We start from the raw sequence: 27,174 nt of genomic DNA on the forward strand, positions 1-27,174 counted from the left end.
CTGTTGCGGAGCCTGCTTTTTTTCTAGAAAAGCATGAACTTACAAGTCCGTATTTTGTGCAATATGAAAGTATTTGCTTTTGAACCCACGGGCCAATTTCAGTCAAGTGCAACAAAGATAATGAAGTTTCATGAGACTTAGAGGCTGTGGAAAGGAGACAAGTAGAGTTGCCTTAGTCAAGGGAGATGCTGTAATATGAACTTGTCTTTACTGCATACCAGAGAACCCACAGTGGAAAAAGTCCTTAGAAATGCTTCAGTAGGGCAGGGCTGGCTCAGGTTTCTTTCTTTGATGCCAAAAACTCGCAACCACCAGACAAATCCAGAGAAACCAATTCCACAGATACCTCTGTTTCCAGAGCTCCCCATGTGTCTTCCGACTACCTATGTTAGCTGTTTTAAAGATAATGCATGAGAGTTCTGCTTATGCTCCCCAACTCTGGACACCACATGGCATATTACAAACACACATTTTCAGTCTATGAGTTCTTCATTCCTATTTTTCCATGTTTCAGTATTCCATTATTTCCTTTATTCTCCGCTGTCTAGAGCATCATACTTCTAATACAGGCAATTAAGTAATAGGGAGATGGCATTTAGAATTAATCAAACCTAAATTTAATTCCAGGATATTCCTGTGTTTCATTAAGAGGCCATGCAACAGGTTGAAACCAAATGTGGATCAGGTATAGTATGCTTCACAGCAGCACTGTTGTTTTTGGCAGTGCCTTGGCAGATGTCTTCTAGATAACTTGGTAGGACCCCGTCTATTGTTATACCATGAATTCAGCAAGCAAACTTTCAAAAGGCGTTGTATTTCCTTGTTTAGCATACTAGCTTCTTACTGCAGCACCGTACTGAGAAAATGGAATTGTTTTTGCCACCAGTTGCAGACTCAAAACCAAAACAAGCAAAGCCATGCTGGGAGGCAGGCTTTCACCCACACAGAAACAAAAAGTTTGAGGTAGAAATTACCAAGCAACTGGTTGCTGCTGGTGGCCTCCAACCTAAAAAGAGACAGCAGGGAAGAAGCTCTAATTCTTTCTGACCTGCACATCAAGCCACGGCTAGAGCAGAGCCCTTGGGAAGGCAGCATGGGCAGCCCAGCTTCTACAGTCCCACTGCCCTCCTGTTGAGTAGCTAAATGCAAAAGCATTACAGAATGAGCAAAGCTGCCAAATCTTTAAAATTGGTCTCAATATACAAACCAGAAAATACACCTTGACTTTTGGAGGCCAGGCTGCAACCTAATTATTTTTAATGCATGAACTGAGCATGTCTCACAAAACCCTTGGGATGCAAAGAAAAACCTAGTTGCCCTTTCTCCAGCTGGCACCACACTTGGAGTATCATTATGGTACATATGGTGATCTCTACCTTGTTAAAAAATTGCACTGAGGCAAGACGTGATCTAGCACTCAAACTTACGCTAAAAACCTCAGTTTCTGCCGAGACATTAATTCACAGCTGGAAGTGCCGTAACTCAAATCAGAACAAAAAAGACAAGCTGTGCCAGTATCTGAAGAGGAGACTGAGATGTAAACACACACAGGGCTGTGGGAACTGCAATAAGCTTCTGATGAGTACTTACCTTCCTGTAAGAACCTGTTAAGAAGCCACAAAGATTTTTATGGTAGTGGTTTCTTTTAGCTATGATGCAGTTGTAACATTCTCATTCCATCCATGAGAAACTCCCTAGGACTATTGTAAATACAGTTGTAACCCAATTCCAACTCTCATAATTATATTATATATACTTAAATTATCCCTGAAGGGTTTTTTTTTGTTTTTTAATAAACAAACCCTAGAAAGTCTGTTTTTAGAAAACTGTTTTCAGAGTCTAAAGTAATGGCCCCTTCCTCTCCTTTCCAGCTCTCTCAGATAAATCAGTACAGGGCTCTAATATCTCTTTACTAATATTTCTCTAAAGAGGAGAACAAAAATCTAATGCAACTTTAAAAGCTTCTGCTCCACTCCACAGAATCCAGCGTCCAACTTTTGGTCTTCCTCTATGAAGAAATCCACAGAGACCAAAAGAAATAAGGCCAGTTGGTGCAAAGTTCATTCAAAAAAATCCTGTTTCTTACAAGCCTGATGATCAGTTTGCCCTGGTGGAAATGGCTCAGGACATTTGAAAAAAAAAAAAAGATTACTACAGAGCACTAGATAATAGCTGCAACAGCAGCTCCTTATGCAGGAAGGCACTTCTTAAGGAGAATTCACTTACACTGTGAGAAATTAAAACAGAAGGCACTACTGCCTGGATTCAGCTTACCTCAATGCATGGCTCTATTTGAGAAGCCCAAATGAGGAGAAAAAGTAGAGAACTGAATCCAAGGTAACACCCAACTCCTTACCTGGGAGACAGCAGGGAGCTGAGAGCTCTTATCTCAGTATCTGGACCACAGCACAGACCACAAGCTCAGCTCTGTGGTTAGTGACTCACCTGCTTAAGTCATGCAATTAAAGGTGAAACCTGAGATCCCTACCTAAAGATCAGTCTTTGGACTTGGCAGTTGTGGAGTATCTGTCTGATGTCTGCTAATAGCTCAGAGCAGCGTGCTGAGAGGCCCAAGCACCTCGACAGGATGCAAGCATGCTGAGGGATTTTCCCAGCGCTTTACTGCATCAGATGCTGCACATGGGCAGCTTTGGGAAGATTAAGAAAATTAGGGTTCAGTTCCATTCTTTAGAGGAGAGGCACTGATTAAAAATAACCTTAAAATACAACAAAAAAGTCAGCCCCTCAAACTCTTTCTTGAGGAAACCGTGTGAACTGTGGTTTACACAACAAGCCTTCCAATGAGGGTGGCTCCCAAAACCACACTATCTTTTTGCTTTGAGAGATGCTGTAACTTATTGGAATGCAGATGCTGTCTATGCAAAAGCACTGTAAAATGGTAAAATGAAGTCAGACGCAGACAGGCAGGTTGTAAATATCTTTCCTCAAGATACTCTATTTGCTGTAATGTTGTCCCCAAACCCACAGCAGTGTTAAGAAGCCTTTTATAACAGAAAAGGCTCAGGAAACTACCTTCCACCTCCTTTCTTCCAACCACCCCTTGCCTCTGCTGCTGCCAGTGCTAGTTGGAGCTGTTTTCATAGCACTTTCAGCTTCATGATGAACAAGTCATGGTAACCTTTTCCAGGCTACAGACTCCATTCAAATTCTAAACACGCAAAGGATTTGGATAAATAACCAAAACCCAACAGCTCAAATTCTGAGGTTTGCCTATTATCAGCCTCAAGATTACATGCAAGCAGGATCAAAGAGAAGACAACTAATTTGAAGTGAGATACAAGACAATCTAGTTAAAGAAATACAATGCACCTTGATCCAGCATTTTGCTGCTAGTATATACACTCTGCTCAAAATTCATTGTTTGCTGAAGAATACTATATATATATATATATATGTATAAAAAACACAAATTGTTTTCTACTCCCTCTCAACTGCAGATCTTCAGAGGTCAGCTCTCTGTGTGCATGTACAATAAGGGTTACCAAATTACCAAATGCTCTGTGCTGGTCCTGAATGCAAGAGAAGAGCCTGATGCTCTATGCATGGAAGTTAATAATCACACTAAGGCAAGTGTCTCTGCATAACTGGGAGACTGGCAGCATAATCCTCTGAAGGAACAGAAGCCATACCCTGAAAGACAACCAGCATCTTCTGTGACACATTCATACCTCCACTGCAGTCCTCTAAAACCCTGTACTCCGACTACTCAAATAGATCTCATTGGCACAAGCCCCAGAAGGCCACTTGTCTGCTTCTAAGCTGACGAGAACAGGAATGAAAACAGAAATGCAACAAGATATGCCCTTTCAGGGCTCCATTTATTGAGTGAATACAAAAATAAGATCATGTAAGTGAAGATGCACGGTAATCTGCTCCCTAGTGAAAAAGGTATCTTGGATTAGCAGTAAACAGTGTTTACAATGTCTTGTAAACAGACCTCTTTTTACAAGCTAGAAGCGTACCGAAATATAACACATTAGATTAAAAGTTCCCCATTGTGGCAATACTTCATACTTCTCATCAAGTGATTTCAGAGTATTTTGTAAAAGGTGAGAGCATCCTCTGTTTTGTTTTCAGAAAGAAACACACATGAAACCAATGAAACATGATGAATTTGTAATGTAAACAGTTGAAAAAGTGCCACATCATTTTCAGACGATGATGGCTTACCCCTTGATAGGTAATTTACAATGAAAAATAATGATCAAAGCTATAGCACGTTATGGAAAGGTTTTAAAAACGACTATTTTTTACAGCAACCTGTTGCAGTTGAATAAAAAATATATATTTTTCTTAATACAGTACATGGCATTTCTCCTAAATTGCACCAGAATTAAGTTTGGAAGCACTTTCAGTTTCTGTTATAGGCAAATGGGAAAGAAAAACAAGCCAGGTAGGCCTTTAATCTCCCTTCCATCTCTTCTGCCCATTGCTTTATCCCTACCCTTTCACATCTCTGAGTCCACATACATTCCATTGATCAGGTAATCCACTTGCGTATAATCCTTCTTTTTGTAACTTTCATAAGCCTGCATAAGGAAAAGGACTATGACAGTTATGAAAAAAAACGTACCAAATAAAAGCACTGCAAGAAGCGAACTTTTATCCACTAAGTACTGAGTCAGAGGCTCAGCAGCAATGAGAAGATACTCATTGTTTGTGTCCCGAGTCTTTGCAATGTTCAAAGTTGTTGTTCCAGGTGCATTTGCTGGAGTGGTGGTTGTATGTTTGATTGAAGGAGTGAGAGATACTGACTTTATTCCATGCCCAGTTGTAGCTTGTGCTGTAGGACCACTAGTTAAACCCATGGCACCTCTCGTAGAACCCTGAGAAGAGGTTGATTCACTTGAGGATGTTGGAGCTCTACTTGTTTCTGGCAACATGGGGAGCGCTGAATTCACAGAATGTGGACTCACTGAGGAGCTGAACGTAGCAACACGAATAAAAGCAGTGGAAGATGTCACTGCATCCTGTCGGGTGAGCGTGGTTGATGTTGTGCTCCATGTTGTGCTCATTGTCTTCGGGCCAGCTCCAGCAGTAATGAGGCTACTGGAGTGGGGAGCGCTGGTCGTGTTGGTGGCTGTGCTAAACTGCTCAGTGTGATTCATTTGAGTACCTGCTCCAGTAGTGGCAGTGATGGGAGCAGAAGAGGGGGATGATACTGAGCCAAAGCTATCATTTCCTAATTTTTCAGCGGTGGTCAGGAGCTTGGTGATACTCCTGGAAGTGGAAGCAGTGTCATTGGTAGGAGTGGGAGAAGGGACAGTGGATGACATGGCAGCAGGAAGGAGCACTCCTGAAGCATTCGAGGCTTTGGCAGTTTTTTCATTAGCTGCACTGGGGACAGTTGCACTTGTACCAGCCATCGTTACAACTGTGGTAGCACTGACAGTTGTGGTGGTGGTGCTAACACTGCTTGCAGTTTTTCCTGTGTTTGGTGCTTCAGGATAACCTGAATTCACAGCCAACTGCCTCAAGTAAATCTTGTGAGCCTGAGTGGTGGAGGAAAATAGGTTCTCTCTGTTGTATTGTTCAATCTGTGCGTTCACCATCCTCTTCATTTTCTGTGGATAGCTTTGGTGGTGAAACTGGACTGTTTCCCTTTCCCCAAAGATGATTTCTTAAAAGAAAAAAAGTTGTAAGAATAAAACTCTGAAGCCCAAAATCTGACCTCACACTCCCACGTGCAAACCAGAATGTGTATTCTGAAGTACATGCAGTACAACTGGACTGAATCAGTCCCAAAGTCAGCAACAACATGAAAACCCAGACCCCTGCCTTTATTGCATCCCTTTGGGTTACTTTTTTTTTTCCCCTGCCACAGACCTCTGGCATTTGCCCAACCAGGGAATTAATTCCATGAAAGGAGGGTAATGAAGTACAGAGCTACAACACAAACATTCACAAAAGGAGCAGCGTCATGAACACCAGCTCTGAAGAAGCAGTGTTATGTTTTCATCAGGTTACACATTCTCAATAAGCCCTTCATGCTTAGATTCCTAATTTTCACCTCTCAAAACTGACAATTTCCACATATACCTTCATACCTCAGGAGAACCTCCTTCACAACTAGTCATCTAGATTTATTGCGACATAAAGCCCATCTGCTTATCAGAGGTCTGGTTGCTATGTTGCAGAGAAACTTTTGCCAATGCAAAAGAACAATGAACAATTTTTTTTAAGCCTGTGTATGGCATACTCTTGAAACATACTTTAAAAGATCAACTCCTTGATTATGAGCAAGCTCTGTTTTGTTACTTAGTCAATTAAAATTGAAGACCCTAGCACTCAGAAGTGACCATGAGCAACTGCTACTAAGACTGCTCTGATTATATAAGCAGCCTTCTGCCTCTGGCACAAAAATCCTGGCAATCTCAGAAAATACAATGCCAAGACATTTTTCCTTTCTCTTAAAAAAATAATAAATACATCTGTTATGCCTTTATTTTCCTAAGGACAGAATGTGGAGTGCACATGGGCTGAATGAATCATGCCTTTCACATGGAGAGGCCAATAAAAGTTACCCAAAGACATATTATGCACATTTAAGTACCAGAGCTGTTCGTAAAACATTTTTCAGTTACAGATTCATCCTGCAGGTATTTCATAACCCATCGCCCTTTATCTGAAAGCCAGTCAAGGTTTAAATTTAAGGCAAACAGACCAGATCCTGGATTTAGCAAGAGTTTGAAGCATAGCATTACCTCCAAGCAGATCTTTGATTTCTTGCTCTCCAGCATTTTGGCACACACTTAGCTGGTGACACTGCAAGAGGATGCAGCGATTCTGGTAGGGCACTGACCAATTGCAGTGATGGTTACCTAAAAACAGCAGAAGGCAGGTATCAGGACTATTAGCCACTTACAACACAGAACCCCTAAAATCCAATAGGCCAGAACAGACTTTACCTTAGTTGGGCTCTTCAAAACCTTGCCTGACCAAAGAACACAATTCCAGATAAAATAAGAAAATGGATCATTACACACAGCATAACTGAACATATTGCTTCATGGCTGTAAATGAAGAATTAAAACAAAAACCAACTAATATCTGGAAGGTACGGTGTAAAAGGAACCTGACTCAACCTTAGTCAAAATAACTGAAAAGTCACTGGAGTTAATATATAGCAGCTGCAGCCTACCAACCTGCTTGTCCCCTGGAGCCAACGTCTAACAATAATTTGATTACCCAGACAATAACAAGATGTTCCTTTGAGTTTGGACAGACCCCATTTATATGCTAGCATTCACCTTGATGTCTTAATGAGGAAGAAAAAGCGAGTTGCAAATGAGATAATAACTGTCACCCACGGTAGATGGGTGACATCTCTCGTATGTCTCCATAAGACATGGCTCTCACCTCAGTGCTTGAAGTTACACAAATGTACTCCTCATCTGCTGAAAAATAATACCACTGACCAGGGGAGCCATCAAAGAAATTGCCTTTCAGTATGTCAAATTCCAACACAAAGTTAAATAAGCTCATATAAGTCATCACAGAAGGAACTCCCACTCCTGTCATCCTTTCTAACTCGTTACCTTGTGTGTAATGCATTTCTAGGACTGGGAAATATCATGTGCTGTAACAAGAAGCAACAGGAGAAGATAGCTCTCAGTTTGGGATGAAGCAGATGTGTACCCAACTGACCACCCATCAGTAGATCAGAGAACTTAAGTGTATGGCAGTAGAAGTTTGTGTTTTATTAGAAGTGTAGGAAAGGGCAAAGAACAGACACATGTGGTACACATGGCTATATTTAAAGCTCTTATCTACAAAGGGAATTACCCTCACTGAGGATTAAGGCTGTGAGAAGCTTGAACTTTTACAATAAAACATTTACATTACCACAGTTATTAAAAGAGCTTGTGGAAAATTTATGAACTTGGAGAAATCCCTGTACCGACAACTGTAGTCTGTTTTGACAGCCCTAAAGAAACTAGCAAAGTGGCATATTACTGAGTTACCAAATAAAATGTTAAGAAAGTCAATGAAACCATTCAAACACTTGAAAATTGGTACTTAAAAAGCAATAAAATTAAGAGCTTCAACAGGCACACAGAGGAGGCTATACTGAAGTCCCCTCCTCAGACAGGAAACCATGTTTGAACGTGCTCTGATTCCTAATCCCACCTCCTGTTCCTTGCTTGAGGACCATGCTAGCAGAGGATCACAGACTGTCTACTACTGTAAATAGTGTCAGTTCTCATTTCTTGGGTAAAATAAAAAAAGCCAGCAGCATACCTTGTATTAGCTAAATATCTAATAAGTCAGGTCAGGAAAAGACTGATGGGGTCAACATTTTCAGCAGCCTGATTTCTGCTGCCATCAGAACTGCACCCAACTGCATCCCAGAAGAACTGAATGTTTCCATAGAACTGGACTGATGAGTGCTCCCTTTGGTGAGAGCTGGAGTTACAGACCAGGGCCCTGGCTGCTGTTTCCACTGCAAGACACTTGCTGCCCTGCCACTCCTCTTTGCTCATATCTAATTAAGGGGCAGCAGAAAAAGACAGAAACTGGAAGGATACAACAAAAGCTGATCATACATATTTTGAAAGGAAAGCATATAGGCAGCAGACATCAAGGTCTTGCCGTGCAGAAGTGGATTATTTCATTTCTAAACCTGCTGTTACTGGAAAGAAAACTCAGATCCCCAAATGCAAGTAGAAGCCAAGTATGCACATGTATAGTGGAAGCAGGAGTATTTGTTCTTGCAGACATCTCATAGTTTCCCTTTATTTTCCCCAGAGCATCCAAGACTGCCCAGAATTATGACCTGGTGGCTCCGCTCTGAACCAGCCTGTTCAGATGGACGAGATATCCAGACCTGTACACCACCACAGAAGCATCTTGGGAGGACTCTAGAATATGTCTGGGGATGCAAAGGGAAGAGCACAAGCTTATCTGACTCCCCAGCATGTGCTTACCTTGCTCATCAGGAAACTGGGAATCCTCAACTGACATATTCTTGCTGAGATGGGTACTTTCTCCATCTTGTAACACTTTCCCTAGCAGCATCTGAAGGCTTGAACCCATTATGTTAGAAAACATACGGAGATTAAGTTACTACCCCTGCTATCAGCCCTGGAGAATTTTCCAGCCAGCCCCCTCCTTTCTGCAGGACACACCTGAGATGTTAACATACAAAAGTGGTTCTTTGTGACATTTACACTACTTCCCTAAGTTAGCGAAGTTGTATCAGCAAGGGCTCTTCTCCTCTCATAAATTCAAACTACAGAAGAGAGACTGATCAGCCAGGAATGTGATCTTTCCACTTCTCTAAGCAACGTAGTTATGAAGATGTCTCTTCATGCAACCTTGTCCTGCAACTTAAAACTAATACCTTTAAAATCACAACCACTGCTCCTTTACTTACAGTTATGTAGGTGTAATTATTGCAATATTCAATAGTCTTTGGACTCACATCTGTAATGAAATGGCAAAAAAAGAAGCACCAAAAAAAGGCATTCCAGAAAGGCAGAAGAAAAGCAGTAAAGTTGATCTTAAAACCTTAAGCTAAATCATTAAAAAAAAAAAGACATCAGGTCTTTGTCTCCAGATGATCTCTCTGCACCTGACTATACACTTATGCCAAGAGTTTGTATCTTTTCTTTCTCCCTGATAACAAGACATAAAGCAAGAGACTGGTCACCAAGTAAGAAAGAGGAATGAAATTGCTTCAGTGGGTTTAATACAGAATGTAAAACCTGATAAGGGCAGTATATGCTATGGGAGTTATTTTTGCATGGCTTCTCAATGACGGACCAGGTCACCTAATTTTACAACCTCAGCCCCCTCTGCCCAACACAGCTAACACACAACAGGACTTGTTCATTATGAAACACCATACCAGTAAGGAACAAGGGGATGAGTACAAAAAAGTGGCTGAAGTCAGCAACAGGGCAAAGTATGCGCTCCATTCCGAACCCTGATGACAGACTGAATTCCTGATGTTCCTCAGCTCCCTCCTCTGGAAGAGGCAGCTGTAGCACCTTCTCTACCCTTATAAAGATCTTGTGAAGTTAAGATGACACATCCATAGCATTTAGAGATTCTCAGGTGGAAGAGATAAACATGTAGTGTTACAGACCCCAAGTATCAGCACAGTGTCTTTGTGTCAGCTCTCTGTGGAGCTCTGAAGCTCTGGTGCCCGGGAAACAAACCCACCCACATTTTATCTCCTAAACAACAACAACAAGAAGTTTGCAAAGCTGCTTTCTTTCCACTGTGAAGGGATAGAGCAAACTCATGTATAAAATAATTAAGCTCTAAGCATCAAAAAAAAGTCCTTATGATGTTCCTAGCAACCTGTCAGACATTCATCCACCATCTCATCTCAACCACAGCACCACTGATTTTTTTAAATGCTACAAGTTTTGACATGTGGCTAGATAAGTTAGGGTCCTTAATAAGGACACCTCTCAAAGATTCATTTAAAAGTTTAATGCTTTTTTAAAGACATCTCAGAGGCAGACACCAGAAGGCTGTCATATCCCCTGGTCTTAATGCTGTGCTTGGTTGCAGGATAATTAACAACCAGTTTCTTCTAAGGTGGATAAAACACACACAAGGCTACTCACTCCAGTGCAGCTGTCTACTATAGCATTGTTCACTTGCAAACATCTGGCAGCATGGAATAATCATCCTTCAACTCAAGTGACCTAACACCATTTGCACGCTACCAGCTCACACCAAGAGCACATGAATGCTGTTTCTTACGGAAGCTAGAAAGGCCCTGGGAAATGGTTGCTCTGGATTCAATTTAACTAAAGCTGTCAGAAATTATTTAGCACCACAGGACTGCACACAGAAGCCATAATTGTAAATGCCTGTAAACAACTGGAACTAAGATAAATAGTTGTCAGGGGAGCAGAAGAGACCTTTAATAAAGAGAAACACCAGCTGGAATTCCCACTGAAGGATGAGAACCTCACCTGAAGCAGCTGAGCCTTTACAAGCCTGCCTGCATTGCTTTTCAGTTGTCAGCCTGTTTATTTGCACTACATGGACTCCTCTTCCTTTCAGGACAGGAAATCTGTTTTCACATATACAGAAGGAAATCAGCAGGAAGAATACAATGGCAGTCCACATCTTCAGGGTTGCCTTGCCGGGAGGCTTCCCTTTCCAGGAGCCTGTTGCACGGTAGAATGCTTTCTTGTATCACCTTCAGATCCACTGCAACATACCTACAAAGAAAAGAAAGTGATTGGTTTTTATCAAAAGGCTACACTTGAAGTGTTTTACTAAAGACACTCCTATCAGTAAGAACGACAATAAAACGTGCATAAGGCAGGCAAGTATCACTATCAGGATTAACATACTGATAATGAAGCAGAGACAGAAAGAAAAAAGCCGATCCCCAAATTCAGTGTCTTTCTTTGGAAACAGTACTTTGCTCTCCTTTTCTCAGACACCAACAGAAAACAACTCAACACAAAAGCTGCAAGCGGTGGGTTATACTTTATTCCTTCATTTTCCCTAACGTCGCAAAGCAAAGACGTTTTAAAGAAAAATGTGAAATTTATCATTTTCAGTCAAAATCAGCATCAAGAACAGGAAGAGCTCTGCTGCCTCTTGCTCTGACTTCATCTGGAGGAGTTTATCTGACTGCTGTCAAACAGTCGGTAGGCACAAAGCCGAACTCAAAGCCCACAGCAACACAGACATGATACCTTTTGGCTCATCCTGGAACCCTTTGTGTTGTTCCCAAGCTCAGCAGAAGCATTTTGACCAGCTTGAGGACACTGATACTACAGGCATCTATATAATAATGATGATGTTAATAATGATAATATAGGCAGTCCTGGACTATACCCAGGACACCCTGCCTTTACACCAAGTCAGTCAAAACCAAGAATCAGGTTTGGTTCATTCCTGCTTCAATTTTCCTGCTGATTGTCAAAAATGTTGATTCAAAACAAGCAAGAGCCAGTAATTCACATCTTCCAAGGTGCTACACAGACATCAGCTGTTAGTGAAGAAGATCCACACCCACAGTAAGCTTCCATTTCCCCACATAAAACAATAAATAGGCAGAGCCTTTTCTTCACTCCCAATGCACACAAGAGACTTTTGTCTCTGTGGATGAGCTCTCACCCTGGCAGTCACTGGAGGAACTCCTGTTGACTTCAGAGCAGATCACCAGCTTCTATCTAGATTTACCCTACTGTTTCCAAGATTTTCTTTAAGTTTTGTATGAACAGGTACTTCCAAACAATCCAGCCTGAACCAGATTAAACATCAGCCTCTTCCCTAAGTAGTTTTTAAGGGCAACTCTTCCTCACTGCTGAAGCAAGCTTTAGCTCTCATCCTGCAGTCATGAAGAGAAATGTCATGGCCTCCAAAGAGTGGTGAGATTTAACTATGCCTGACATCTCAGAGGTCTACATGACTGCTGCATTTGAAGACACTCACAGTTCACAGCTCAGGGAATGAGCAGCATGCGTGAAAGGTATAAATAGCATAGTGAAAAATATCCAATGGTCATTGGGAGCAGGCTACAGTCCTGACTTAGCCATTCCCGCAAGGTTTGCCTTGAGCTCTGAACCCTACTCCCAGCTATGTTTGTGAATTTAAGAATTTGAGTTAATCTTTATTGTGGAAAAAATGCCTCCAAGATAATATTTACTCTTACACCCAGATTGTGACATCTTGATACCCCAATGAAACTTTTCTCGATGGAACTTTTGTTTCCAAGTTTTCTCCTTGCTCTACTTTCTGAAGACCTGAACACGGTAGCAGACGTTTCGACTCAAAACTCTCCTGCCTGGAAAAAGCTGAAGTGTAAACAGCTCCCCCAGATTTCACAAAGGACACATACACAACATACAGGTCTGCACCGGACTATCAAAAGGTCAAAGATAGGGACAAAACTTGATAGAAAGTTGCAGTGCATCAAATTCAGCATCCCTAGGCACCCTACGACTTCCCCCAGGAAGCTCCACTTGCTCCCCCAAACCCTCTTCTTGTCTGCCTTCTATTTCTCCTAGTGAAAAAATTGCTATTTTGTTTGTTGAAAATAGATGGAGGATCTCTATAGCAGAGAACAGGGGGAGCCCCAAAGGAACGCATGGCGGAGGATTTGCACTATGCTCACACACTGCTCCGTGGCTCTCTCCTTGGAGTAAAGGCACACAGCAGCATGGCTGCTTTGTGTGAGTGGGTTTCTCACTTCAGACAGAAGTTCAGGCCTGGGTCGTCCCAGCTGGCAGCTGGAAATATTTCCGAGAAGCTTGGTGGGAAAAGGCAGCTCACCAGCCCCATCTAGTCCTGCCTGCCAGGGAATGCACTGGCTTTACAGCCAGCCCCAGCTCGGCCAAGGACTCCCTGGCTTTTCCAAGGGTGAGCTAGAAGGATTTGAAACAGAATCAACACAGGAGAGAAGCCCTGTGCAATGCACAACTGCAGCGCCCTGCAACACAGCATGCTGATGTCTGCAGTTTGGGAAAGCAGTTCCACATTTTCAGAAGTCTGAGTCTGGGAATCTGAAAGGGGAAACAATTTGTGTTACTCCCTCAAGGTAACTTCAATACTCACCCTACTGCTCTGAATTGCAAGGCACTTCGGCATAGTTTAACCATAGAAAGCTCCAGTTGACAGTAAGGAAAAAGGGAAGATGTAAAATACTCTGCCTGCAAGAGACGTTTTCCTAGAGCAAACAGATCTCTATAGCTGACAGCCAGAAAAAGGTTGCTGTAAACTCTGAATCCTTCAACTTGAAGCAGGCAATCTGGGGTTCCCTCGCAGACACTGTAGGTACTTTATCAAGATACTCAGAGCACTATTTGTCAATGCTGGGCAGAAACAACCGCAGGTTTTTTTGTTTGTTAAGTTCACAGGCACAGATTCAGCAAGCAGTATCTGGCCCACAGGAAAAAAATATAGATCTTAAAGGGTAAGTTTTACATTTTAAAGACAGTCCTGTTTCTGTCTGCAGTAAACTTCTCAAGGTAAGAGCACTTACTAGAAATTATATTTTATAGCCTAAAGTGTCAACAGGAATGAACTGGCTGTGCAATAAATGTATGCATTTACTTTTTTTATACAAAAAAATGGAATAGCAACTAAAACAAATACAGAGAGCTCTCTCGTTATTATAGATATATCACTTAGCATTACTTTTGTAATCACAGTAAGCAATCCCAAAAGAATAAGTCTCCCATTACATTTCCAAAATGCAGATATAGCAGCATTTCACAGTTAACACTGCATGACTCCCAGCCTTGACCCAGGAACTCATACACTTGTACAATTGTGCATTAATCACACGAGGTCTAGAAGCTGTTTTGTCAGCACAGATAACTGTCCCCCACGCAGAAGCGTCTTGTGTCCCCAACCACATTACCAGGCCAGAAGCCCCTGCCAGCCAGCCCCAGCTGACTTCTGTCCCATGTAACTGCAACAGCTCCAGCGAGCAAAATCCCAGTAAGTGCCTCTCACTCCTTCCAAAGCACCTGGGAGCCTTTCTGGATTAGGCCAGCACCAGTAACAGAGGACAGACCAAGCTCAGGCATCAGAAACACCTGCCTTCAGTGCAGTTCCCCTTTCCCTCTCAGTAAGCACAGTCTCCTCAGGGGCCAAGTGATGCTCATTACAGAAATGTGAGCATTAAGCTGAACACTCCCTGCTCTGCAAGACCCAAAGCTAACGAGCAGCAGCCCAAAGCTCTCAGGAGCTCTTGATGAGTGGTGCAGAGGGTTTGGTTCACAAGGGTGACCTACCACAGAGGGTCCCAACTGCAGAAGAACTTGACTTGGACCATGCTTGAGGCTCTCAAAACATACAGAGAACAATGAGAAACCATCATGGAGACTTTCAAAGACACACGATGCATCTCTGACCTCAGGCAACACAGCTGTCCCCCTAAGTGCTGCACTCAGTGCTTGGCAAAAGCACACCCTGTGCTCGCTCAAGTGAGGGGTTCAACAGCTCGGGCTGCAGCAAAGCAAGTACAAAGCCACTCCAGGCCCTGTGGTGATCTACCTTACCCACCAAAATCTCATGCTGTGAGCTCTCTGCTGCAATGAGCATGGCTTACTAGCACTCTCCCATCACCATGATCCACGCTGAACTTCATTCAGGTCTGAATGACCTCTGGAAGGGGTGGCATCCAAGTCAACACCTTGACACAACAAGCTCTCAAAAGAAAGCTACAGGTAAGGCACCTTCTAATTGAAGTGCTTAAACTGCTGAAGTGAGTACCAGTACCACAACCGTAATCCTCTTCCAGAACACAGGGCTGTTTTCTAAATGACGCCCTGATGCCAGCGAGGGGATAATCAGACATAGTCATACCTTAAATGCAGTCCAGATGACACTTGGGATGCTGTATCAAATATCAGAACCTCCAGCCAGCATGTTGTTGGGGGTGTTTTTGCCTCTTTTACCTTTGCACAATCTCATACATCCACAGGAGGAATCACAATTACTTACAGATCATTTTTCCCAACATAACCACTGCCTTTTATAATTACAAAAAATAGGCCTTACTTCCCCCCTCCCCTCACGCTTCTAACCAGTCCCATATGGCTCCATTTGTACTCCTACAAAGTCCACAGAGCATTCACCCCACACAGCTACATCCCAGAGAAGTACTAGCTAAAGCTTCCCCTCCAGGTCATGCTGCTCCCCAGATGAAACCGTTCTCTTGTATAGTCAGAGACAACATGAAGGAAGAGATGAACACTAGTATTCCTATTGGAAGCAATTTTGAGAAATCAGAGCAAAATTCACACTGAGCACTACCTTTTCCATATGTAAAGCATCTCCAAGGAAATTAAAAGTCAAACCAAACCACAAAAGCTGGTGAGTGAATAAAATCTGGGAAAAGACTACACTCTGAGAAGTGCAAAGTTTACTTTTACCATCTGTGGCTATAACTCAGCGGGGAACAAGCACGCTAGAAAACCAGAATAACTTTGAGTCAACAACTGAATGACTGATGACTTTGCAATGTACACACACAACCAGAAGGCACTGCCTGCTGGGTTTCAGAAGTGTTCCTCCCTTCTTGCTGATTTCCCTGTAGTTGAAGCCAAGGAATCCAGAAAAAAAAAATCAAAGTATTGTTTCAAACAACATCTACTTGATTGGGAGTGATGTTGCAAGAGCAGAGCAAAGCCTTTGGAATATAAACCCTTTGTCTCCATGCCATCCTAGCCTCAGATGCTCCTGGTTAAGCAGCTGCAAGGTGCATGCAGTGACTGGACACAGGTGGAGCCCAGCATGACAAAAGGAGAGAGGCACACCTAGAGAAAAACATGGGACAAGGGAGAGGGGCTGTTAGAAATCAGAGGTGTAAAGTACGCAAACAAAGCAAGTCATTTAGGGCAACATGTGCTCCCTCGAGCTGTCAAAGAGTCAGCAGCCACTGCTCCGAAACTCGTAATAACATGAAATGAGGTCAGAGAGCTGCAAAGAAGTCATTTTCCATTCCCTTGGAGCATCTCTACCTGTTTCTAACAGAAGGTGGAAAGGAAACCTTGAGATTTAGCATCCTCCTGGGTAGGAAGGCACAGAGCAGGCAGCGTACAGTATGGACTTGCTACAGAGGAATCCAGAGAAAGGCCACAGCACCCAGCACACTGAACTGCCGGTACCGTGGTCTCTTTTCACTGCCAGAAAGATATCTGTGCAGTTCATGCTCCCTCAGGCTGGGCCAGAGCCGAAAGCAACTGAACAAGACTCCTTGTCCTTCAGGGAAATAACATGAGGACACAGCACAGGATCATGGGGTCCTCAGGGTAACAGCAAAGCAGGGAAGACAAGGGTGGAATACATACCATAAATAACAGTGCTATTTCTCCCATTAAATTGAAAAGACATAAGGCCTGGTTTCAACTTGCAATTGCTGCTAAATATTTCATGTGCCATCAACTCTCAAAACAAGTGCTGTATTTCACTCTTTGGAAAACAGAATTAAACCAGGCTTTGCTAAGGAAAGACAAACACATCTCGTTTTGTGAATTGAGGCCAGAACACAGGAGACAAAAGAATCTGTTCTGCAATCTTCAGGAGCATTTGGCTTTCCAAGTTTCTCTCTGAAATGGCACACACGTACAGGTTTGGAGACAGAAGGGGCAGCAACAAAGTAAATGAGGCTGATTTCTGAATCGCATTTGCATCAGTAAGGCAAGAAAAAGGGATGAGGATAATGGCAGGAAGCTACTTATCCCTTCAACAAAACTTCACTTTGGTCATGATTTGTATCTGTAACAGTGTCTGTCATGCATGAATTATAACAGTCCCAAAGCAGGTTGAGAATGTGCAGGAACAACAACGCTTCGTTACTGTGCTAGAGAAAAAATAGCTGGCCCTTTAGATCATTTGAAAATGATTTAACTACATTATGCAAAGAACCCGCCCCAGAGCAAGTAAATACAGCTTGAACTGTGGGTTCAAAGCCTCTGTTAATATGTACTCCCCTGCATCTCCTGTTGAGTCACCACCCGTGGTCAGCAGAGCATGGCCAGATGAAGTCACATCATGCTCTGAACAGCAGCTTTAAAGCCATCAAGTTCCTTTAGTCTCCAAGGAAAGTTAATGACAGATTACAAAGGTGTTTCCACAAAATGTCACTTGCCATAAACACACACAGAGCTGACCAGAGGCTGTGAAGCAGACAGTGTTATGGGTTACAGGGCAGCAAATGCATCACTGATGACTGGAGGGGATCCCTGCTCTGGGCACAGTTCCTCTAACTGTACTTCACAAGACATGCGAAGCTCCCCACTTCCTCAGAAAAGGCTGCCGTGGTCAAAGGTCTGCTCGCTGCTCCAGGACAGACTCCCCATGCCTCCATCATTTCTCCAGTATTAACAAAACGCTCCTCTGGGAGGGTGACTGAGGTGGGACAGGCAAAATTCTACACTCTGAGGGAGTTTTGAAGAAAATTGTGCCTAAAAATCAGCCATGGATACATAGGCCAGGCTAGGCTCAGGACCAACAAGCTGAATCTGATCAACACCTGGCATTGACATGAGCCCAGAAGAACATTCAAGACTCCTGCTGGTGCCAAGCACTCTTCACTACCCTGAGCGGCTCACAAGATTTCTAGTAGCACACCACAAGGAGAGGAGAGAGATGTGTAAGAACCGCTCGTTTTCTACAAGGCTTAACTAAAATTGGATCTTTTTGTTCCAAGAAGTAATTTCTGCAAAAAGGTTGGTAGGCAAATATCTCCCTGCACCTCACAGGGCACCAGACCCTCCCACAAAGAGGAGCACGCTCCTGATGCTTGATGTTGATGCTGCAACACCCCGACACAAGTTACACGTCCTCTGAAATACAATGCAAAGAGCAAACATTGCCAGCTCACGCCCGGAAGAATGTCATTTATATTCCTCCTCCTATTACACAGCTTCTTCAGAGCATAACAGCACACAGCTGGCTACGTGTTACAGAAGAGCTGGCACATCCTTCCACATTAGCAGGCACTCCCTTACTGCAGCTGGTAGGATAGCATTAGACATCAGTAGGGTCTGCTGCTGCTCTTCCAATGTTTCTCCCTATACACATCCACTAAAATGACTTTGTACGATACATACTTTCTTTTTTTTTGCCTGAGTCCACAAAGACTCCACCATACTGACTCTTAAGGACAAACCACTAACTGAAAACATTTTAATTAAGCAGTCACAAGATTATACATCCTCTCTGCCCCTAAATATGAGCCCCCTCATTCAGTCCCCATCTTATTTTAGTCATTTTAGTCCCCATCTATGGCTGAATCCCCCACCAGCCTGCATGGCACACAGCCCACAGCAAATGCAACTGCAGCATTTGCAGTAACATTCACAAGCTCCAGGGAATGAGCCCGAAGATGCCAAGAGTTGCAAACTATAAACTTAAAAGAACAGAGCATCCTTGTTCAGCGTCATCAACACCCCCTCCAGATTCACGTCTGACCAACTTAGATGGATGTTAAGCTAAGAAGCAAAGGATAAACCATAGCCACTGAGCAGACAGCCTCTGACAAGGCTACCTGAACTGCTGCAACCTCTGAAGACTGGCGCGGAAATGGTGATCTTTAAAAGAAGTTTGCAGCTGCTACAGTATTTGTCCAGCTGCCACTTATGCAAGAAAATCTATTCTTTTGCTTGTAAATGGCCAAATGTTTAATGAGACTTCCAAAATGTTCTACATAATTAAAACAAACATTTTAAAGACTCTCTAAGAGGGGTGGAACTCCAAGATCTGCTGAGAAGCTCCGTGATTAAACTGGGACTTGGCTGACATGTGAAAGTTTCCCAAGTATAAAGCCCTTCAGGCTTCACACTGACAAACGATGTTGTACATCACAGGCTGTGCTCTGCAGAGCTCACTGGGAGCAGCAACAGGGAGAAGCATCTGTGCAAGGTCAGCAGCTACCATGCTCCACAAGGAATGGAAAGCCATTTCCATGCAACAGGCAGATTAATCAGAGAGTCTGAATGGCAGACCTCATTCACACAGATAAAGGGCTATATTCTTTAGGTTCGAGACTTTCAGCAACTCGCCCCACAAACAACCTTTCCCCCACAAACAACGCAGAGGGGAAGGAAGTTTTGGTGGTTACAGCCCATGTCTGACAGCTGACAAAACCAGAGCTCAGGTTCCTTCTCCACTTCCAGCTTCCCGTGGAAACGAGGCAGTGCTACTGATTCACAATCTTGGGCAGATAGAGCCCCGGTGGTTTTTGTGGTTGTTCTTTTTTGGTTAGTTTTGTTTTGAATGTTATCAGCTTGACTCATCTCCTACATCACTGACTGCCTCTGTCTTTCTCTGCCTCAGTTCCTCACCTGCACTCCCCACTTCTTCCTCTGAGCACGGGGCAGCTCACACAGTTCTTACCTAACTAGTGAGAAAAGCCCACACTGGCACTGTTAAGACTTTATGCCCATCACAGGTTACCTCTGACAAAACAAATGTTAAAGCCTAAAAAACAGGAATTTCCCCGTCTACCACCACCCGTCATCCTTCCTCGCCCATGTTCACTGCCAAGTTCTGCATTTCAGATGGTGAGAACTACTACTCCGCAGGACTTTTCCTGTGAAAAGTGACTGGACAGCTGTTTCATTTGTGAAAATATGGCTTGTTTTGGAATATCTGAAACAATCCCATTTTAATATAAAGAAAAATGAACTGCCAAATGCTAACTGCATAAAGCTGGATCTGGACAATAAATCTGTCAACACAAATTCTTCCAAGGAATAAAAATGTGCGCTATGGCAAAACTGCAACCTTCCCTAGTATAATCCGTACCCAAAAAAAGATAGCAAATACTGCTGTCACATTGGAACAGGAGAGATTGTACACTGGGCATCTGCTACCACATGTTTCAAATTAAACAGCTTTCAACACCACCCAAAAAGAAATCACCCCAGAACTCCGCAGCCACCAAGCTAATACAGATCAAATACCCTTCTACGTGGGTAGGAGGCAAGCTCATGTTTTTGGGCTCTAAGTACCTAGAGAAGCATTTACTTTGCAGTACAAGTGCTTCGTGCTTCCTGATAGATGGCATTGGAAGCCAGAAGCAGCACTCCCATGTTAAAACACAGCATGCACACTCAGAACTGGTCTGAGGTGTTATTAAATCTGAAACTCCCAAGTCCAGAGTTAAGAGAGACTTAAGAAGGGATTTCAACCTGAAGGTACAATTAACCAGGTGTTAGTTTTTGAACAAATAAAACCACAAATGTGTTAAATGTCTGGTCACTCACCTACCTCCTGGCCCTGCAGAATTTTTACAAGTCAGCAATTTGCTAGCAATACAGGTCAGGTTAAATTTCACCGAAGCTAATAACTTCAACGTCAACTTTCACTTCAGATATTTTTGAGAAATCATTATGCTCTTCTGTAGGTTCACGTAGCTGTAATGCTAATTTTAGGCATTTAGAAACAGAACACCTCTACTTAGAACACACAGGTCTGCAGATTTGCTCAGGAATTTAAGACTGCGCAGGGTTTTGAGCAGGACCATGCTCAGAAGTGATGGCACCCTACATTACAAAGGCATAAGGCAACACCACGGAGAGCTCAGAAAGAGAAGTTCAGACAGCATGGCAATGGTCAGAGAGTGATCCCAGTACAATGACTGAAGAGGAACTTTTGCTCAACACTGAAAGAATTGGGTTTAAGGAGAGCATTTTCGGATCTCTCTTTTCTCTAAGGATGCAGAATCTTTGCACAAATCCTAAAATACGGAGAGTTAAATCAAAAGATTTAATTCAAAAATCCTGCCTCCACTGTAAGTTATTATCGAAAGCAAAACAACTCAAAAACCTCTGTAACGTAGGAGTCATCTTTTTAAACTATAAAACTCTAGTTAAAAGACAAAGGTAGCTTTATATGCAAGGGGTGCCAGGTGAGATGCAGCAAAAACACATTATCACACATTCCAGATTATCACAAACCAGTCTGACACAGGGGAGCTTTTCACCGTATATACGTTGACACAAATCAGAGGATTCGTCCCAAAATCTCCAAGCTAGGAAGACATTCATAGCAATAACAAATAAAGGTTGCTGGCCACAGGCCTCACTGCTTTTTGATTTTGACAGCTTAAAAGATGTGGAAATCACCAGGCATAGTGGGTGCAGAAGATTAGCCACATCTATTTTTCTAAACAATGGGAGAATTAAATTCAATGGCAGCTCTCCTAATCCTTGCTGGCCTTCCCTGTGGGAGTTTCGTAGCCAACAAAAGCCTTCTGTAAGCCATACACCAACCTAAACTTAAACCTGGCAGTCATCTGAACATACATGTGATAAATACATCCTTCCCTCTCCTTACTCACTGATTTCTGTGGCTGTCCAGGCAGCACCTGTAGAAGTACCAGACCAGCTCAGCACCACTCAGCTGGCTACACAGACTGGGAGCAGGGCACCGACAGCTGCTCTGACCCTCTCTGCAGGTTCTCTGCTCTTGGGTCACTTGTCTCAGGTCTTCCCCCAGGGCTTGGTACTGGGGCCGGTCCTCTTTAGTATCTTTATCGATGATCTGGATGAGGGCGTCCAGTGCACCCTCAGTAAGTTTGCAGATGACACCAAGCTAAGTGCGTGTGTCGATCTGCTCGAGGGCAGGAAGGCTCTGCAGGAGGATCTGGATAGGCTGGAGCGATGGGCTGAGGTCAACTGTATGAAGTTCAACAAGGCCAAGTGCCGGGTCCTGCACCTGGGGCGCAACAACCCCAAGCAGAGCTACAGGCTGGGAGATGAGTGGTTGGAAAGCTGCCTGGCCGAGAAGGACCTGGGAGTATTGGTTGATAGTCGGCTGAATATGAGCCAGCAGTGTGCTCAGGTGGCCAAGAAGGCCAACAGCATCCTGGCCTGTATAAGAAGCAGTGTGGCCAGCAGGTCTAGGGAGGTGATTGTCCCCCTGTACTCGGCTCTGGTGAGGCCGCACCCCGAGTACTGTGTTCAGTTTTGGGCCCCTCGCTACAGGAAGGACATGGACGTGCTCGAGCGAGTCCAGAGAAGGGCGACCAAGCTGGTGAGGGGTCTGGAGAACAAGTCTTACGAGGAGCGGCTGAGGGAGCTGGGCTTGTTCAGCCTGGAGAAGAGGAGGCTCAGGGGCGACCTTATCGCTCTCTACAGTTACCTTAAAGGAGGCTGTAGAGAGGTGGGGGTTGGTCTGTTCTCCCACGTGCCTGGTGACAGGACGAGGGGGAATGGGCGAAAGTTGCGACAGGGGAGTTTTAGGTTGGATGTTAGGAAGTACTTCTTTACCGAAAGGGTTATTAAGCATTGGAACGGGCTGCCCAGGGAGGTGGTGGAGTCGCCATCCCTGGAGGTCTTTAAAAGACGTTTAGATGTAGAGCTTAGCGATATGGTTTAGTGGAGTACTTAGTGTTAGGTCGGAGGTTGGACTCGATGATCTTGAGGTCTCTTCCAACCTAGAAATCTGTGTCTGTGTCTGTGTCTCCTACGTGGCAACTGATGTGCTCACTCACCTCATCCCACATTCCCTCTTTGCAGTTTCAGAGGAATCTATTTAAGTTTTGATTCCTGACACTGATTAATTAAGTAAAATAACCTTGGCTTGAGCTCCTCAAAGCTTTCCCAGTACAACTGTCTTTGTACAAAGTGTATTTCATTCATAGAAAAGGGGCTGCACACGCAGCAGTAAGTTTTTCTGAACCCTTCTGAACTTGATATAGAAGATCCGCCTATGATGCTGCTAACAAGGACCCCAAAACCATTTCACAAAGTGACCTGAATACCAGGTCTGCTTTATCTTCCCACCTACCCTATTTGATCAAATAAGATACCACCATTACTTAGAAATTTTGCCTCAACAGAGTAGAACTCTGCAGCTTTAGAGAATGTCCATTTCCTTTTTTTCCCTCCTCCTTCGTAGAACCAGAGAAGAGGGTCTGATCTTCATAAAAAGAAACACCAAGACAAACACAGTTCAAATGGATTTCATCAACATAGATGCTTTTTATCAATTTACATTTTACAGCAAGAAAATTGCAATTGCAAAACACAGCTGGAAGAGATATGTCTCAAACTGATGGGATCTTTTTCCTAAAGGAACCCACACAGACTTTTGTGTAGCTCTGCTAAGTATTTCAGTATGTTACACGTTTCTATCCTTATCCTATGGACTCCGCTGGCTGTTACTTTCTCTCTTCACTTCCAAACACAGACAGACCTAGCAGGCTGAGATATGATACATACCTGAACACAGATTTCAAACAGATTTTCAACATTATTGCACGCCTATTAGAATAACATCCCTTTGAGTGGTACTTTGCCTTTCACTGATCAGAGATTTCTACTTTGAAAAACAAAGATAGAAGTCCTCTCTCAACTTAGAACACCTTGGCTCAAAACAAAAGCAAGCAGTTAGTCTTACTTCTCCAGTTGCGTCCTAAGAGCAACAGCACAGACTGAACCCATTAGAAACTCCTGGCTATTGATTTTATGCCAACAATATTCTTATCATGTAATGAAGGGAACACTGGACTAGAAATGCCAAAAGAATAACAAGAATAGCCCACCACGGTCCAAAAATGAGGTCAGCATACACTAATTATCTGAGTTGAGAGACTGCCCTGGGGGAGGCTGTCCAAGCATGGACAACAAAAACGAGGATAAGGACAAGTCTGTGAAAGCCACACTACAAGTACTAACTCTTACCACCCTCTTCAATACACTGAACAGCATTTTTTGAAGAATTTAGCTCCATCCTAATCCAATACAAACCAGTCTGATCCCATCTGTAATTCCCCCAAAGGTCAGGACTCAACAAGTGGAACAGGCTGTGACTTAATGAAATCAAACACAAAACAAAAGACATGTCAAAAATGAAGCAATTCACACTTGAATTAACATGTACTTCCTGCTGACCAAATACCACCTTTTGCTCCAAATCCAGTTTGTTGCTAGAGTCTTTGCAAACCTGGAATGAGAAGAGGCTGTAAATGCTGATGAGTGGGGACACAGGCAGTCAACACCAGGGAACAACACTTTTTCAGCCTCCTCCCTCAAAGCAAGTTTAGGATCCTCAGAACTACACATCAGACAAGTCCACCACACAGGACGGACATCAGCTGTCTGCTGGGGCCTCCACCCACAAACCCAACCTTGCCCTCTTGGCAACTCTTGCTCCTGCTAAAGGCTGTTTAGCTACGCATGAAGCAGCGCTGAACCACACCAGTAAACTAGGCAGGTTGAGAACTAAGTGCACAAAGTGAATTGGCACCAGCTCAGATTTCCTTGATTCAGTACAATGTGATTTGTGGTAAACCAAGATCTGTCCCATAAACAACAAAGTCATCCATACAGAAGGACAGGAACCTCAGAGTGATAACATATGCCCTGGCAGAAGGAACAGCTACAGCCATGAAAAGATAAGCCCTTCCCAATTGTCAGAATTTTTATCCTGCAGGGTGGGAGGGATGCTTTCACTCACTCTCACAAGCAAGTTACTTTAGGCTTTCTTCCCAATCTGGTACGGAATTGCTTCAAAAACCTATCACTATTCTTTTAAGATATTATATATCCCAAGACGAAGGTAACTGTCTACACCTTTGAAGCGTGTTTGCTTCTTAAATCATCCAGAAATCTCAAAGTTTGCAGAGGAGATCAGAGAAAACTCTGGAGGCATCTTTTAAGCAAACACATGGGTCATAGGGCCAGCAGTCTTCTTTTCAGGTTCCCTCTCTGCTGTGGGTCAGTTCATTGCAAAACCCTCATCTCTTCTCAGTATTTGAGGGAAAATGGTCCTTTGTGGAAGGCTGTGGCTGTCTTAGTAAGAAGCCGAAAGCAAACTCCCAGCTTGTTCCTGGTAATGCCAATGCCAATCCTCACCACCAGAAGGCAAAAAGGCAGAGAAGGTTGGTTCCCTGAGCCTTAAAATATTGTTGGACCAAGGCACTATGAAGGAAGGTCACAACCAATACCAACCTCCCACCTTTGTCAGCAACTGGAGGGCATCAGGCCTCAGCAGCGTGAATCTCAACTTCCAAGCATAAATAAACAAGAAACAGAGGGAACGCTTCCACTGCCTGTGGGGCAACAGCCCTCAGGCTCTTGCAGCTCTCTTCTGTCATTCCAAAGTTAACATTTGAACAAACAGAAGCCAGCCCCGTGCCAAGCATGCAGAACTAACTCAAACTATACTACTACAAGCTCGACTGAGTTCTGACGCTTAACTTCTTTAAAAGATGTACTTCGGCATTTCACACAGAATCCTGTCTTTAGGCTTACGTGAAATGAACCAACAGAGCAAATCTTAACATCAAATCTCAACAAGGATCAAACCCTACAAAAACCTGTCAAGGTACTAAAAAAGGTGAATTTTCTTTCAATGCAGAAAGGACTGGACAAGAATCAAACTGGGACACTGAGAAAACCTCTTTGAAACCAGAAGCTGTGACCAAGTTGCATGTCCTGTTGCATAGCATGGCTAGCCTGCACCTAAAGAGAGCAATGACCCTTAGCCATCAAAAACAAAATATTTGCATAAGTGATGCATTTAGCCAAAGCATGAACTAACCTGAAAACTCATCTCTAAGCTTGATGACAAAGCCATCTTGTGAAACTCTCATCTCTTCCTCCTGTCCTCTACCCCCTGCGCCAGACCCTGCTCAGGTAAACACCACTCAAGTGCCACGTGAAGTTATCGCAAACCATCTGGGTCAGACACAGCCTCCCTTCCTCTCAAACCACAGCTCCCTTTCTGTAAAGGGCAAACAGCACACCAAAATGCTATTTAACTACACCCTGAGGGAGTTAAATTTGCCTTCAAGAAATTGATTCACCTGCAGAGCAGGAATGAACAAACAATTCAGGTGATATTTATTCTGGCCATTTAGCAGATAAATGACAGTGTTATATCAGACCCCTTATCATTTGCAGGAAGTACATAAATTATCCTAATGTCAGTAACCATGAAGACTTCAAAAAGCACCACGAGAACAGGGGTTCTCCATCAGAAGAGGCTCCACCCCACATTCAGGGTCCTAATTCAGAGCAATGATGCCAGAGACACATACAAGCTTCAGCAGGGCAGGGAAACACCATCGGCCCTGCCAGCTGCATCTAGAGTTAAGTATGCAAGCATCCATGGGAGGAGTTAACAAAGCTATTATAACAACTCATATTCCTGAGAGCTGGTATGTAACTGAATAGTCAAGTAACCAGTACTTTTAGCTTTCAGTGCAAGGATCTTCACAAGTGTGGAGAAATTAAAGGTTTCCTCTGCCCTAGAAAGAAGTGATCATCTCCACAAAAAAAAAAAAAAAAAAATCAAGCTTCTTTCTCAGCACTCAGTTTCTGCAGCATCCAAACCATTTTACAGGAGTGCACTTAGATTTCAATTGCCTGGAATTGTATTATCAGGTAAATCTGCCCAACCAGATAATGTAGCAGAAAGAGAACCCTACAGTGAGGATTAGATGTTCACACCTTATTTTTTGTTCATATGACAGTCATCTCAGAAAGAATTAGGTTTCAAATCTTGCTTACCAAATCCTCTAGCACTGATAGGCAAAGATAGGAAACTCTTTCCACATACTAATGCCTATAACATCAAAGAAACTGTAACCACTTCAACCGCATGCCCACCATTTAGTCTTTGATTCTCAGAGCCGCTGCACATTTCCTCTATTTCCCTCTAGCAATAACCCTCCTGGAGACAAGAGAAAAAGTGAACCAAGTCATT

General features: G+C 43.3%; 1 protein-coding gene across 32 annotated transcripts in view; it reads right to left on the minus strand.

Moving 5' to 3' along the window:
• Window positions 1-3,808: 3,808 nt before the first annotated feature.
• The window catches only part of C5H11orf24 (chromosome 5 C11orf24 homolog), a 31,936-nt gene continuing 8,570 nt past the window's right edge, over window positions 3,809-27,174 (minus strand). For all 32 annotated transcript variants that reach the window (XM_035539586.1, XM_035539565.2, XM_050710954.1 and 29 more), the window contains 3 exons: window positions 10,956-11,207; window positions 6,726-6,842; window positions 3,809-5,641 (listed from right to left, as the gene is read on the minus strand). In XM_035539586.1, the coding sequence (XP_035395479.1) occupies window positions 4,470-5,641; window positions 6,726-6,842; window positions 10,956-11,112 (1,446 nt within the window). In that variant the 5' untranslated portion in view covers window positions 11,113-11,207 and the 3' untranslated portion in view covers window positions 3,809-4,469. The remainder of the gene's footprint in view (window positions 5,642-6,725; window positions 6,843-10,955; window positions 11,208-27,174) is intronic.

This window comes from Cygnus atratus, chromosome 5 (assembly GCF_013377495.2).
Source record: "Cygnus atratus isolate AKBS03 ecotype Queensland, Australia chromosome 5, CAtr_DNAZoo_HiC_assembly, whole genome shotgun sequence".
Taxonomy (NCBI): Eukaryota; Metazoa; Chordata; class Aves; order Anseriformes; family Anatidae; genus Cygnus; species Cygnus atratus.